This window comes from Ambystoma mexicanum, chromosome 13 (genome assembly GCF_040938575.1).
Source record: "Ambystoma mexicanum isolate Mex_15411 chromosome 13, UKY_AmexF1_1, whole genome shotgun sequence".
NCBI classification, from domain to species: domain Eukaryota; kingdom Metazoa; phylum Chordata; class Amphibia; order Caudata; family Ambystomatidae; genus Ambystoma; species Ambystoma mexicanum.
This window is the reverse complement of record NC_090938.1, coordinates 200,736,741-200,753,172: the sequence shown is the minus strand read 5'-3', so window position 1 is coordinate 200,753,172 and position 16,432 is coordinate 200,736,741. Positions and strand designations below refer to the sequence as shown.

The following is a 16,432-nucleotide window of genomic DNA, read 5'->3' as shown; positions in this document are numbered from 1 at the left end:
GGCAACTATGCTTTGTATGCTCAGACTAGTCAGTGGGCTCACACTCTGCCTACTCACACATGGAACAGGGAAACGTCACCAGTTCATTCATTGCATTTGAGGAACCGTGCGCACCATGGTCCCTCACCTTTCACCTCTGCAAGTTGTGAAGGACGTGAATCAGGTAGCAATATCCTGGCCAGGTCAAAGGACAAGGCCCTTAGTGATGGGGTATCTGGTATCAGAAGAATAAGACCTTTAGCTTATTATATCACTGCTGGATAAATCGTAGATTCACTCATTCGCTTATTATATTACTAAACTACAGCTGGTGCTGCTTCTACAGAAATATTTAAAAGCGAGCATAGAAATGCTCAGTCCGTGTTGTAGAAACTAAAATAAAATTAGGTGCAAAAAACGTTCACTTCCACCGAATAGTGAGGTCGGACCACAAAAAAAGTCGACATTTAACCGTTCAAAGATGGCTCCAGCGATTGCCTTTCTAGTGTTTCTTTTATTTCAATGGTGGCATAACTGTCTTTTGTTTCTACTCGTTTTTTATCTCAGAATTAAATCACAACCCGGATTAACCCAAATTCCCTTTAACCCAATCCTCTTCACGCCGGGGCAGCGCCCTGTGTCCGATTGGCTAGGCCTCTCGCGAAGATCCCGCCTCTTCTGCAGGCCTCTACACCTGGCAAGCCACGCCACGTCTCCTGCCTCAGGCGGCTAGCGATTGGCGGAGAACTGAAGGCTGGGCAACCACTCAGCGGCTCGTTCCGGTCCGTCCTTTCCATTGGCGTGCCCCGCCCTTCAGCACAACGCCTCTCCTGCTGACCTATCTTCTGGGCTGGTGCGCGCGGAAACCCGTACCCAAGCTTTCCAAACTATTGTAGTCAACTTTTTTGTTGTTGTTTTGTTGTTGTGCTCACCCGCGTAGGTCCTTTGAGCCCGGGAGGAATGCGGCACGTACTGCTCCATGCTGCCAGCCACTTAGTCCATTAGTGAGCCTTGTGCAGCTTCGTTTACTTTTTGCATTTTTATTCTACCGTTTTTTTCCAGCGAGTGATTTATTTAAACTATTGCAATATAGCTCAAGTTGCACGCTGTGCATTAAAATTGCACACGAAATATTGAACTCGTTAGGGTTTTTTTATTATAGTTCCCAACATAGTATTTTTTTTCTCACCCGGGCACTTATTGTTTCGCGGTTTTATTCCCGCTCCTGGGGGGTTGCAAATTGTGTATAGAAGTTGCATGAGGAGCGCTGCACAGCCGGTTTAGTATTTGCAGTTGGAGCTTGGGTTTGCACCTGGCATTTGATTTGCATTTAGGTGTTTTTGTCCCATTGTTTTCACCGGTGATTTTTCTCGCCTCCTCTTGAAGAGTAGTTTTTTTTCTTTCTTTCTCTGCTGAGTGATAACCTGCACCCAGGTGTGTACTAGTGCCACTATGTCCTCGCGACAGAGGAAAGGGAAGACGGCGCTCTCCCCCCGCCGTGATGAGGAGGGGAACTCTACCCCGGTGCAGCACCCCAGGGAGTCCCGAAGTTCTGCTCCTAGTCGGTCCTCTGCCGCCGCTTCCTCCTCCTCTGGGGGGCTCCAGGTGCTGCTGTGGTCCATGTTGGTGCTGCTGGCCGGGACCGTGGGGGCGCTGGCCTGGCTGCACCTGGAACAGCGGAACGGGCTGCGGGATGTCGGGCAGGCGCTGCTGGAACTCCGAAGCAGGCTGCCCCGGGAGCTGGAGGGGCTGAAGGAGCAGGTGCTGCGCGAGCAAGAGGACAAGGTACAGTGTAGGCTTTTCATACTCTCAGGTGGCTGTTTCCCTGTGGCCCCTGTGTTTGTATACGTGTCACCCCCTTCTCTGTGTATGTCATTCCAACTTCTTTATACCAAGCCCTGGAGTTTGTTGGCTTGCCGAAGGAATGCGATGCATTCAAGGACCCGAAGTGTCTGTAAAAGGTTGGTAGGACCCTTTTAAAGCAGTGGTCTTCAAACTGTGTGTCTGGGGATGGGGGCTGCTGAAGGCTATTCCAAAATGGGGTACGTTGACTGATTGCAATAGAAAATATAATCAGAAATTACATCTGGGGGGCTGCAGCAATATTTCTATTAGGGGAGGGCTCGGCTTCACTTTTTTTTTTTTAATACTACTACTTTATACATTTACTATGCATGGGGGAGGGAGGCCAGAATGATGTGAGGGCGGCGATCCAGTGCGAGTAGCCTCCATCATCCCTGGATCCCAGCCATGGTGATTTGCATAAACGCCAGGAGGGTTTTGGGAATCATTAGAAAGACCATAGAATTAAAGCACACACCCTTTTAGCAAGTAATTGCAAGTGGGCTCAGTAAACCCCCCCCCCCCATCTCCCGGCAAAACTCCCCTAACAGTAAAATATATAGCTCGTAAATGAATCACCTAGTGTTTGGTGACAGATGGATCCCCCGCTTGAGAACACATCTAGGAGGCTGCCAGTATAGATGAGTTTGGGCCTGCAGCATTCCGCGAGTGCAATCTTGGCTGGGTGTAGCTCCATCCTACTCTGGCCCATTTCCTCCTCTGTCAACAATGCAATTCGTGTAATTAGTTGGGCTCCCAATAAGAAAAGCACATGTGTATAAATAACCATGGCTCTACAACACATGTTCTCAAACTTTTCCTATAAATAAACGGCCGTGTCTGAATTTTATGAGGTTTTGCTGAAGCGGGCGGGGGAAGAGAAAGGGGGGGGCTTTTCTCATTCATTTTCCATAGACAAAAGTATGTTCACACCTTCTACCCAAAGTGCTAGGCAGATTCACACCAACTTTTTTGTTTGCATCTAGTCCCAAAAATGTGCCTTCTCAAACTAGGTGAAAATCCTTCCGATGGTTTCATTTACATCTAATCTGAAGCTGTCAAAATCCTGTTCTCTATATATGGGATTGATCAGAAGAATCCACGAACCCCCACACCACTCAAGGTACCCTTCCGGCTTATCACCAGGATAGAGAGGTAGGCCGGGGCATTAATGAGTCACTCCAAGAAAGTACTATGCGTGCATAGAAAAGACCCGCAGGACAGAACCTGCACTCGGTCAACGAAAACAGTAATCAGCCATGACTCACGGGTACGTATCACACTCCATATCGATGGATGACAGCTGTAGCTCTCCGAGGGCATGGCCACCCACCCGCACACATCTGCATCTGCTACTAAGGCACATTGCTCAACACCTCTGCCACTAGAATGCAGCAAAGTCACATGATAACATTTGGTCTACCTCGAAACATCAGTCTCGTTGACACGCGTACCGTCCCGACAGCCTTCACTGTACCCATCCATCAGCCATCTCTACATGGGACTCTATTGGGTGACTTAGCCACCCCATCTACTTTCGTACTGGCTACAATGCACACCCTCATTCTAAATTCCTCTGACCTATCGCATACCTCTGTCTTCCAAGGGCATTCACCTACAACGCTTTGAGGCAATACCAATGGCAAAATGTGTTATGCAAATGCCATAATTATGTGTCTGAGGGCCAACATGAGCCTTTGTATACAGTTGTAACCTGATTGGCTAGTAACCGTTTTCTCAATTGCTAGGGGGGGAGGGGAGTATTTTCTGAAATGCCACCATTGTAACCTTCAGAGTTCTGCCAGACATTTTAAGGCAGCACATTGTAGCCCTCTTGCAGTTGTCTCCGTTTCAGACTGTGTGAGAGTTGACCACAGCCAGATGTAATATGCCTCAATTTTTGTTCTGGCTGCCTGTCGCTTAACAGCACTGTCTGTGGCACCAGTGGCCAACTTGGGACACATTACATGACCTTTTGGTCATCTCCTTCTTAGGGAGGGTGAGGTAGGGTGATACCAGAGGGTGAAATGTGTCCCTTTTGTTAGGGTTGAGAAAAGGCTTGTTTGTCTGCGGGCCACCCTCTAGTGTTTGCAAGTTTGTCCCATCTCAAAACTGGCTTAAAGCCTGGAGACTGGTGGTTTGTGGACCCATAAAGGCCACTGGATGGTAGAAGGCCATGCTTGGTATGCCCATTGGGTGCTCAGGGGTGCCTGGGACTAGAGGTGGGTGAGCCTGGTGAGGCCCAGGCTCCAACAGTGTCATGTTGACAGTATAGTTCTGCGGTATGTGGCGGGGCAGGGGGACGTGCAGTGAAGTGATGTTTGGGAGGCGGGCAGGGCAGTAGAGTTGTAGGACGTTGGAGAATAATGAAGTGTTCATGTACACTGGGCTCCGTCTACTTGTAGCGCTGCTCCGTGGCGATCCCTCACCAGGAGCATCCTGACACTGGCGGCGAAGGTAAAAGCACACGCCCAACGCGTGGATAATTTGGGTGCAATGACGCGAATGAAGAAGTTTACAGGCTGTAGCAGCACTCGTGGATGCAGCGGTGCGGACGTTGCCCTGCCCATACAAAGGCCGACCAATGGCAAAATCAGCCTGGGGCCTCAGGGGTGATCTTCTTAATCGCAGCAGTGAGCGAGAAAGGAGACGCAGTGCTCGTGCCGCTTGGCAGCCATCTCATGGAGCCCCCCCTTTCTGTGACAACACTGTGCTCGTGCCATTACAGGCGGCCGTAAAAGGGAGGAGTTAAGAGATAGCACACACAAGAATATATCGAAGATGTCTGTCCAGGATATTCCCCAAGCTGTTAAGCAGGATGAGCAGGCAGCAGTGCAAGAGGCTCCACCTGCTACAGCTCCATATAGGCTCCCTGACTCTCTTGCTGTGCAGTTACTAGGGGCTTCGGACACAAGCAATATGGGGGCAGAGGTGGGCCAGGTGGATTAGAGATTTTGATCTTTACGCGGGATCAACAGGTCCTGTGGATGAGGAAAGACCAAAATGCCTGCTCAAGTTGGCAGTAAGACCTACAACAAGGGACATTATCGACAAAATACCTATAACATCCATTGACCCAATTCAAGACTTAAAAGGTGCATTGGCTGCCTACTTCACACTGCATACCAATGTGGACTATGAACGCCACCTATTTCATAGCACAAAGCAGGCAAAAGGTGAAACAATGGATGCCTACATTATGCGCCTACAAATTAAAATGTAGCATTGCGATTGCGCTAATTACTCGAACACGGAGGCCCTACGCTCCCAAATCATCGTGGGTTACGAATCCCAGATGTTTAGGCGCAAACTGCTTCAAAAGGCCCGAACACGACAGAATTTTAACCCTGTCAAGGGAAGAAATGGTGGTGGACACACAAGTTAAAAGCTTCAACAGCCACGCCCTCAGAGACAATACACAAGCTGCAAAACAACTACAGACAAGAAGAACCTTTCTGTAATTGGTGTGGGTACGAATATCTGCAAGAAGGAACATGCCCTGCAATCGGACAGTTACTCTGCGTGTGGCGAGGAGGGATATTTGAAGTCGGTATGTCACATATTGAGAGAAAAAGGGCGAGACTGAGGGAGAGAATCTGTAACTTGCTACAGGCCCTTCCTCACGGCGATGCAAACGTCCCAAGCAGCCGCCCACTCTTATTACAGGCCACGAGGCAGAAATAAGAGAGCCGGAATCAGGAGATGACCAGCACAGGAAGGACAAGAAAGAGAGGAGGAGGTACGTCACATGCACACGACCAGACACAAGATCAAAACGCCACGTGTGGTATCTGGTAGAACAATCTCGCTCGGACACTGATAGCTTATCAGAGGGCGAACCGAAAAAAAAAAGCTTCCTTCCTGTATGCTCTAGGTAACTCGGCAACAACAGAACACAGCCCGACCCTGCTCATGGGGCTCAACGAAAGACATATGGAGTTCCTGATAGACACGGAAGCCACAGATAACGTGGTAAGCGAACAAGTATACAATGAACTGCAGCGACCCCCCCCCCCCCCCCCCTAAACTCAAACTGGCAACATCTCCCCTAAAGTGATTAGAACACTTCGAAGGCACATGCAGATACAAGACGCAATAAAAAACATTACTCCTACACCTGCTTGCCACTGGGAGCAAAGCGGATGCATGATCAGCTCCAAAAGTGTCTGATACATGTGCTGTGCAAGTTAATGGTGCACAAATGCATCGACTTCGTGAACATGATTAAGGAACTGTACCTGACACTATTCAAAGGAATAGGAAAACTACGCAACAAACAGATCAAATTACATATAGACGAAGACATCCTGCCAGTAGCACAACACTACAGAGGCATACCCGTCAACATACAGTGGAAGGTAGAGGGGGAAACTGCACACATTACTAGAGCAAAACATAATCGAACCAGCCACGGGCCCCACAACATGGGCATGTCCCATCGTCCCCGTCCCGAAGAAGGGCTCGGATGCCTTTGCTTGTGTGTGGACATGAGGATACCCAACCAGGCCATTGAAAGAGTGCGACAAATGGCACCATGCTTTATGGACATACACTTACTAAACGGCTCTAAGGTCTTCTCCAAAAGGGCTATCACCAGCTAGTATTGAGCCCAGAGAACAGAAACATAACATTCGTCACGCATATCGGACTCTATGGATACAAAAGGCTAAGCTTCTATATATCCTCCGCAGCCAATATTTTTAAAGTTGAAATTCCCCATGTAATTAACTGCATCCTCAACTGTGTTAATTACAGTGATGACATTTTGGTGTTTGGCACAGATGTAGTAAAGCATGATGAGACACTGTCCAAGTGTGCATGGCACTGGAAGCGGCCAACATCACCCTCAATCAAGACAAATGTGAGTTTGGAAAAATTCTCCGGACATATATTTTCAGACAAAGGCATGACCCCAGACCCGGAAAAGGTCACAGCACTCGATGAAACACCACCACCAATGAACGTCTCCGAATTAAGACCCTTCCTGGGTCTTGCCAGCTATTGTACGTGGTACATCACTGACTTTGCCACCGTCAGTGAACCACTTCGCAGAATGCCGCTTTCATTTGGTCCGAAGAGTGCCAGCAATCCTTCACTACAATTCGCAATAGGGTGGCACGATTTGAGAAAATGGCATATTTTCTCCGTAACCGTGAGTCGGAACTGACAGTAGATGCAAGCCCAGTCGGGCTAGGAGCAATCCTAGCCCAAATTGACCCTGATGATCCAAAACACACTCACATTGTTGTGTATGCCAGTCGCAGTTTCTCTGCGACAGAACAGGCATACACTCAAGCGGAAATGGAGCGTCTCGCCATAGTATGGGCGTGCAAACATTTCCATCTAATTTTATACGGTAAGCCTTTCAAAGTAGTAACGGACCATCAGGCACTGCTTTTACTATACAGCAACCCCCATGCCAAGAGGCCACTCCGCATAGCCAGGTGGGGACTCGGACTACAATACTACTTGTTTGAAATCGTTCAGACCTGCAAAGGAAGAGAACCCAGCCGACATCTTGTCCACTCATCCGAGAAGGGGAAATGCACCTGAACCATCCGTAGCAGACCGCTACCTCTGGTACTCATCCAGTTTCCCTTTCTCAAGAGATGGAGGCAGACATAGCATGCCACATAATTAGCGAAGGACTCGGAAGGAGAGAGGTCGCCTTGAGTCAGATGACATCAGGAGAGTGAGGTAGACTGGCTCATACAAGTGAAGAAGGAATTGGCCCTCTCCGGAGACAACATATTACTAAAAGGACACAAGATGGTGATCTCGACCTCTCTCAGAAGAAAAGTGATGTAACTTGGCCGTGAGGGGCACAAGGCATTGTTTCCACCAAACTCATGTTGCAACGGAAGATGTGGTTCCCAGAATTGGACGCACTGGTGGAGGAGATCGTGAAGGAGTGTCTGACTTGCTGTCTCGTCACACCAAATAGACACCCAGAACCGCTACACAAGTCTGGCCTACCGGAAGGAGTGTGGGAAGCAGTGGCTGCCGATTTCTTGACTCCTCGAAGGAGGAAAATATGTTCTGGCTGTAATAAACAAGCACTCGCGTTACCCTGAGGTGCAACTAGTGTCATCAACGTCAGCCCACCACACCATCCCAGTTGTAGACCGCATTTTCATTGCATATGGCATTTCCAGAAGGTTGAAAACCGATAATGGGCCCCCATTGACCGGTCAGGATTTCGAGCGTAATACATGGAATTTCATCACCAGAAGATCACGCTGCTCCGGCCACAGGCGAATGGCATGATCTAATGCTTCACGAGTGCTACAAGTGGCCCGGTTCACAGATTATCAGAGCACCCTACATAGCTCCACAGGGAAAAGCCCAGCCGAGGTAATGTTTGGGAGAAATGTTTGTACCATGGTACCACTGCACGGACCCCCAGAAGCTGAGGCCCGATGACACAGAACTAAGAGATCACGACCCAACCGCCAAGCGAAGAATAAGAGTGCGTAGGAAAGCCTGGGACTCCACGCTCGAGGTAGGAGAAATGACAGTGAAACAACCGCAGACCAACAAACATTCGGTGTTCAAGAATTAACCCTTAGTCATCAATGCGAGAAAGGGCTCGATGATAACGGCCAGGGCGACCATGGGTCCGCTATGTGCCCCCCGTTCGGGTAACTGTTTCATTTGGGTTGGGGGATGTTATGTTGACCGTATAGTTCCGATGCAAGGGGCGGGATGTAGAGGGGCAGAGGACGTGCAGGGAAGTGACGTGGGGAGGCGGGCAAGGCTGTTGAGTTCTGACGATTGAGAATAAAGAAGTGTTCTTGTACACTGGGCTCCGTCTACTTATTGCGCAGCGTATTTTGCTGCTCCGGGTCAGGCGGTCCCTCAACCGGAGCATCCTGACAAACAGGGGCTCCAGCCCGACCCTCCTTTTAGGCCAGTAACCCCGGATGGCATGGGCCCCAAAGCACAAAAAAAAAGACCTTTCTTTCCATTTTGCATGCGCTAGGCGGGCAGAAATACCATATATGAAGGAAAAAAATTATAAATGTGACCCTGATGGCGGCTTTCCTGGAAAGAAATGATCACCTGTGGAAAAAAAAAAAAAAAGAAATGCGGTCCTGAAGGTGGCTCGCCAGGGGCACGTTTAATTTTTTTTCCTTTTTCTGGGGGAGCCAGGGATTTCATGGGCTTGGCCTGTGGTGGGCTCCTAGAGCTAGGCCTATCCCTGAGGCTCGGCCCTAGCCATGAAATCCCTGGCTCTACCTGGGACAGGGATGAAGGACCTGCCCAGGCAAAATGAAGACCATGCCCATTGGGTGGCTCTGTAGTTCCAAGGTGCAGCTGAAGATGCGCCCTGGAGAAAGTGGCATTTGGGCATGGGCTGAAGTTCTATCCCAGTGGCCCATCATTAGTCTCTCTGGTACCTGCCTTGGTAAATGACTGCTGGGCATTGGTGCGATCTATGACCTTCTGCCCCATTGTTTGGCAGCATTATGGCCTTTGGCCTCAACCCAGGTATCACAGTAAAGGTCCACCCCATCAAGTGTCTTGTGGGACTGCTCCTGCTCCGGCTAAAGGGCACAGTGGGTCTAAAGTGGTGCGAGGGTAGGAGGGTAAAGTAGATGCTTGACTCCATACCATGCTCCTCCTTGACCATTCGGTAGGTAATGGGTAAAGTATTCAGTGATGAGCCGTTCCAAAACTTTGTACGGGACATGATTAACAACATTCTTGAAGATGTCAATGGTTTTGGCTGTTGTAGTAAATTAAATGCACAAAGAAGCTTGGGCAGAAGAGGAGTTATGTGGAGGGGGGGAGGGAGGGAGGGAGAGAGCGAGAGAGAGAAAAATATGCATGACTGACGGCGAGTTTTGATGCATTAAAGAGTAAGGGAGCATGTGTAAATGAATGAGCATGTATGACTAAGGTGGATGATGAAGAAGGAATAGCATTGATGAAGGACTATGACGTAGTACGGTGGCGAAGTATAATGATAATTGGCTGTTACAAAGGACGTCTGGCTGTTACAGGTGTTTTGTAGTCCGCCTCCTTTGTATTTTTTTACCCCCTTTCTTTTTGTTAACCATGGCCTGGGATTGTCATGAAGGGAGCATTCATCCAGTAGGGGGTGGGGGGGGGGTTGTGTGATGGTGACACACAAGCCTGGTTGGATACATGTATTACAGGAAGGAAACGGCAAGCCGAGCTACTTTGTATGCTCACCAGTGGTCAAAGTGGGCGGGAGCGGTGCTCCTCTACGTTTTTACTGTTCCTGTACTTTATTTTCAAAAAGAAGCCATTCTGGAATGGTTCAGTTTAAAAAAAAAAAAAAAAAAAAAACGTGTAGGAACAAGTTGAAACTTAAACTTCAGCGCCCTGAACATTCCAGTAAACGCCAGGTGTGTTGGAGGGGGGGGGGGTTTGGATTGCGCGTGGTGATGGGCTTTGCGGGAAGCGGGGGCAGGCCAGCAGGGAACAGTTTGAGTACTTTACGTACACTTCGACCACTGATGCTCGCACAAATCAGAAAAGCACATCTGCATAGCAAGATTTTGCAAAGCTGAATTTTTTTCAAAAACTCTAAAAGGGGCAGGGGATAAAAGTAGCACTTTAAAAGTTGGTTTGGGCACTTTTCTATTGAATTATTGGGCCAGTGAGGAAAAAAAAAGGCATTTTTTGCTCCCAATAAAAAATGGGAAATGGACACACAGGAGCTTGTGCCCCTGCTTTCACCCATATGGATCCATGGATGTGTTTGGACCAGTAGTTCACGTAGTACTACAGGAAGAAATTACTATCATTATGGAAGAGGGCCCATTTAATACTTGGTGCAAAGAAGTATTTCTCACAAACCTATTTCTGTTTTAGGTTTAACATATTTTTACTCTTTTATAAAATACTCCCTTTGGGGACGGGACTTGCGTTTTTACTCCCTAAAAATCGTTTTACTCTCAAATTTCAAAAAATAGGGAGTAGTGAGGTTGGCATCATGGATGGAGACAGACAACAGATTCAAAGTTTAACAATCTTTTATTCAAGAAAATGTCAGGATGGATTAAGGCGTAACTTGTCCTATACTAAGGTGGTATTTCTCTACCTAAAGAAACTAAGGAACGTGACTCTCATTAAGTTAACATACAATTAATCCTATACTTGCCGTCACAACTAAAACCAAGTAATGTGTAGCGACATCAACTGTAACTCAAAATAGTTTTCCAAACAAAGTTCTGAGCTACTTCAAGCTTTGGCTTATTCATCAGCTTTCTCTCCAAAATGCCAATACCTTCATCACAAGATTGAATTCCTCTTAGCATCAGATGAAATATATTTTATAAAGATTAAGGAGCCCATCCCCAAGTTCAACACAGTTGCAGGGTAATTCAGTTCTAGGACACCGAACCTTGGGGATCCCTTCCCCAAGCTCAATGTTCCTATGAAAAGATTGTATCCTTGAGGCTTTTGTCTTTTCAATGAATTTGTATAACTCGATGTCCCTTCCCCAAGTTTGATGTTTTATCACCATTGGCTTTCTTAACTTCACCAAAGCAATCTTCCTTGTTAACCTACAGAATTTCCCTGGTCAAAGCACTGTTTCAGACTACACGGTTCATCCATTGCAGGCTACGCAACCTGGAACTTGACTTTGGTTCACAATAGTGGCTCTCTGTTCTTGGCGCAGTTTTAGACCACACGGTTCACCCATTAAAGTCTACAGTTTGATCTCCTTGTTAAATTCCAGTTCATTGTTCATTAATGGAGTTCAGTTTATATCATTGTATTCAAAGAAATAGTTAATCTGGTTGTCAGGTTTGCTTTTGTGTAATTCAATGTCTTTGCTTCTGATAACGGTGGCATTCATTCAATATGATAATTCAACTTTCATTCAATGTGTAATTCAAATTAGCAAATTGGCTCTTTTCCTTGAGGTAAGATTTTTATATTTTTACATAACAAAAGCAAGTGACATGAAACTCAACAGTACATAACAGTATTAAAATCAGCACAGTCAATGTAGGTGTACAAATGAACAATCCAGAAATAATAAGCTCAATGTGCACACACCAAGGTGCATGTTTGATACAGAAGGAACAAGGGGAGAAAAGGGCCCCAATAATTTACATAGGTTACATAATGGAAACATTAGCCATAAGTATCTAGGAAACATCCCCATATGTCTGTACATTTATCTTTATAGATCGTCCTGTCATATGTGGATAAGGTTAACAATTCTTCCACCCATTCATCAATGCAGAAGGAAGCAGATTTCCATGCGCTCAGAAGCATTTTCTTAGCAACCATACATACTACGTCGTCCAATGGGGACACGTCTCCAGGCATTAAAATTGATGCATTCATTGTAAAAGTGCAGCTTAAGACCAAGCGCAGCCTTTCGTGGACCCTTTCCCCCAGAAGTCTCTTTTTGGCAAGTCTAGAGTAAATGACTCCAAGTGCCCCTTGTCTGATTGCACTTCCAGCATTGATCACTGTCCAGAAGGTGTCTGATGAACATACGTCCTGGAGTCCAAAATGTTCTAAAGAGGAATTTAGTCTAAGATGCTATTAGGCCCCAAGCCTTGCTGACCAGACGAACATTGCTACAGCATCTCTAGCAGCAGCCCTGATCAATAGATTTAACTAGCTTGCCAGCCCAGATATTGGCTAACTCGGGGTCTTCTTTGTGAATAGATCACAGAATTCCATACTTTTGTGGCGGCTGTGTGTAGCGCACGGACCATGCAGCACTCTGACGTCAATTGCGCAGGGTCCATCATGGTAGCAATGATACCCCTCAATTTCCTGTATTCTGCATAAGTGCACCTAGGGCTCCAGATAAGGCGAGTACTGGGCCTTTTTACGCATGAAAATCTTGTAAATACGCCAGCTTTATTATTTTCCTGGGTACATTTACACGCAGGTTTAGAGCAGAGGGCAGTGCAAAGGTCAGGTTACTTGAGAGAATCTACATGGATGTTATTGCCAGCCACCTCTGAAACAGAATGTATTTCACTGAAGCCTTTCAAAAAAATAAACTGCACACTGATAAAAGGAATGGTTTCTTTCCATTCAGCTTCAGAAGCACTATGCATGTTTTCCTAGAATCGTAGGATTGTATAATTAATAAAATGGAAAACTAAGTTGCAATTAAGAATTATTCGTTTTTTTTTTAACAAGTTATGCTTTTTTCCAGCAAAAGCCAACCAGTATTGCACAATTGTATTTTTCAGAGTTCCGGTGCTGTGTGCACAATCATGCAGGGGCAGATCATTTTTGCACTTCTATTTAATTTACAGTCTAATTATAAAAACAGTGTAGAAAATGATGACTATGCACAGTCACTCTACATGTTTTAGTTTACACCCATTCAACATTGCAGTCAATGGGGTACATTACTATACATAGTGGCAGCAGTGTCTTTGCTCAAGGGTGAGTAATTGTCATTATACTGATCACAGGTGTTCTAGCCTATCAAATCTTTAAGACTACAAAAAAACAATCAACACCCTGACTCTCAAGAAAGTGGAAGCGCTGTTCAAAACCAAATAAATGAAAGTTACATTGGTAATTGAAATGGAATCTCAGCAAAACCTGTCCCTGTGATAATCCAGATAGGTATTTAACTTTATGTAGCGATTCATGAATGATTCGTAATACATCTAGGTACTGTGATCATTATACCTCAGTCAATACTCCGTTAACCAACCTCCTGAAGGATGTTAGCCAATAAGATAGCTCAGCTGGTTGAGCACTCGTTGCTGCAATCTTTGCATGATCTGTAGGTTGCGGGTTCGAATCCCGGCAAGTCCAACTCAGCCTTTCGAGGTCGATAAAGGAGTACCTACTTTGGTTTGGTGGTAATTGTGATAAATCTGTTCTGTGTACAGTGCTTTGCCAAAAGAGCTATATAAATAACCATTTGACCACTAGATTAGATATAGAATTTAACATGGAGTCCTTGCCCCTCTGCACTGTTGTATCATAACATTGCCATACCATTAGGTAGTAATGGCACCAGGAAATTAGGACTTTCATTAAACCTCAAAAGACAATTCTGCTTTTGAATCTCAAAACGCACAATATAAATTCATGTTTGCTTTACTATATAATTGGCTAGGTTTTTGTTATTTCAACATTTAAATATATACAGGAGAGATCAAATGGCCAGAAATAATGAAAGGTGTATTCTGTCACAATGCAGAAAGCTGGCGCATAGTAATAATTTCCATACAGTTTTTTTCACACGGCTGGATGTCGCATACATTTTACTCTTGCGAAGTGGAAAAGTCATTTTTACTCTCTTAAAATCACATTTACTCTTAAAGTTTGAAAATGGAAAGTAACATTTTCCCACCTCAAAATCTTATCTGGAGCACTGAGTGCACCTTTTCAAATCAAAATTGCAACATAGACTTGCAAAGGGGATCCATTTTCCATCGTTACTCCAATCTTTGACATATCGGATTCCACCCAAGAACCAGGATGGCCAGAAAAGTACTTTCCCTTGGGAGGTCACTGCCAGATTTAGCCAAATCGATACATCTCGGAACAAGAACGGATTGCTTCCTTTACGACCTGATATGCAGCGTCAACATTCTCGCATGAAGTCAGTTGGTGGGTTCTGTATTCAAGATGGTCTCATCACCGTCGTCAGCAAGGCATATAGGTTCCAGGTGGGAGACACTATTACTTTCCGCTACGGTATCTTCCAGTAGATCTTGCTCCGATCGTACAGTCGGACAAGGATGTTTAGTAGTGAACGCCAGATGTTCAAAGAAATTTAGCAGATTCATACTTCCTTGTTTCAGTGGAAGCTGCATTTTCCATAAAGCTAACCTCTGAGGCATGCCAACCCACAGGAACCTTTGTATGACATTCTCGAGTTCTTTGAAAGTTTTCTGGGTGTCTTGATGGGGAGCATGTTCATTTTGATGCATTTAGTTGTGCCCACAGTATTAGTTTCAGGAGTGCCCATCTATCCAAGTCAGATTTTATGCTTGGGTATTATTAGGTCGAAGTTCATCTTTGGCAGTCTAGTCACATCTGAGCTAATTCAGATCCCCAGGTATTTCCTTTTCTCGGGACACCAAGTAAAATAAAATTAACTGCATGTGTACTTCATACATGTGGTTTTAATCGGAAAAGAATCTCGGATTTGGTCCAGTTCACCTTGTAAAATGATACCTCAGAGAAGGGCTGGATATCGACCATTAGATGTGGTTTGCCAGAGCTAGGATTACGCAGGAACACCAGTAAGTCCTCTGCATAGAGCCAAACTTTGTACATACAACTTCTACAATTGTGGGGATATCATCTGACCTTAGCATCACCGCCAATGGCTCCATCGCCAGAATGAACAGTAGCAAGGAAAGGGGGCATCCTTGCCTTGTGGCCCCTCTTAAGCTTAAACGGATCAGAAATTGGGCCATTTGTGGGTACAGTGGTTTTGGGCTTAGTATACAAGTGTCTCACCCATCATCTAAAATTTGTCCGAAACCCATTTTAGGAAGGTCCACTCAACTCGATCAAGGCAATTTTTGCATCAAGTCAGAGCACTGCAGCAGCACACTTCAGTTTACTTCGACTATCAATAGCCAAGAGCAGCAGTCTCATGTTCTCTGCCACTGATCTTCTGTCACAAAGCCCACTTAGTTATGTACTAGCAATGGCACAACAGGCTCCATTCTTTTGGCCAATGTTTTCACCCTATGCTTACAATCCGTATTGATCAGACTAATTGGTCTGCAATTCACCCATCAGGTCACAGATTTATCTTTGTCAGAACAAGGCATGCCGCATAGTAGCGATCCTGTTTCGAATGATGAGGTGTATACGTCACAGAGCAGCTGCAGTGCGCAAAGATCCGATAGAATTCAACTGGTAGACCATTGGTACCCGGCGATTTGCTTACACGAAGCATTGAAACTGCTAAGCGAACATCCTCCAATGTTATGGTATTCTCTAAGGGAGTGGCTTGGTCATTCGTCAGGCGAGACGGTCTAGAAAGGACTTTATTGTGTTTTGTTCACAATTTTTAATTCTGATTTGTAGAGTTCTTCATAATATCAATTTTTAAATATTTCATTTATTGGTTCTTTTCCTTTAGTACACTGTTACTTTCAGTTTTCATTCGGTTCTGTGATTCAATAATATTGTTTGTTTAATAAAAGTACAATTTCCCATTTCAATCAATCCATGATGTTAATTTCATTAGTTTCATTTAGTTCGGTATTCAATGTAAGTAACATATTTTGCTTTGTTATATACATTACGTTACTAGCATTTACTTCATTCAGCTCGGGATTCGGCAAGCAACGTGCTTCGCTTTATTCATTTGACTGGTATTGTCTTTTCGGTCTTCTTAGAGCGCCCCGGGCATTGCGAGTGTCCCAGACACTTACCCCGTCTTGGCAGCTCCATCTTTCTGTTTCAAGGGGATAGCCCAGCGGTTCGCAATGCACTCGCCGGCTGTTCTGCGGGGCTTCGCCTTCACATTTCGGAAGCGCTTGCTGCTCACCTGCCCAGCTGGGGAACATTCGATCCGTATACACCTTGCAACGGGATTCCCAGGGTTTCTAATGGTGTTTTGGCTTCTCTTCCGACACAGCTTCCTCTCTGGTCCTCTTGCTTCGGCTTCTGC

At 45.8% G+C, this 16,432-nt stretch overlaps 1 protein-coding gene across 1 annotated transcript in view; it reads left to right on the top strand.

Annotated features, from left to right (window-relative positions):
- The first annotated feature begins 755 nt into the window (after positions 1 to 755).
- The window catches only part of LOC138521083 (uncharacterized), a 116,764-nt gene continuing 101,087 nt past the window's right edge, over positions 756 to 16,432 (top strand). The window contains exon 1 of the mRNA XM_069633639.1: positions 756 to 1,764. Coding sequence (XP_069489740.1) covers positions 1,432 to 1,764 — 333 coding nt within the window. The 5' untranslated portion in view covers positions 756 to 1,431. The remainder of the gene's footprint in view (positions 1,765 to 16,432) is intronic.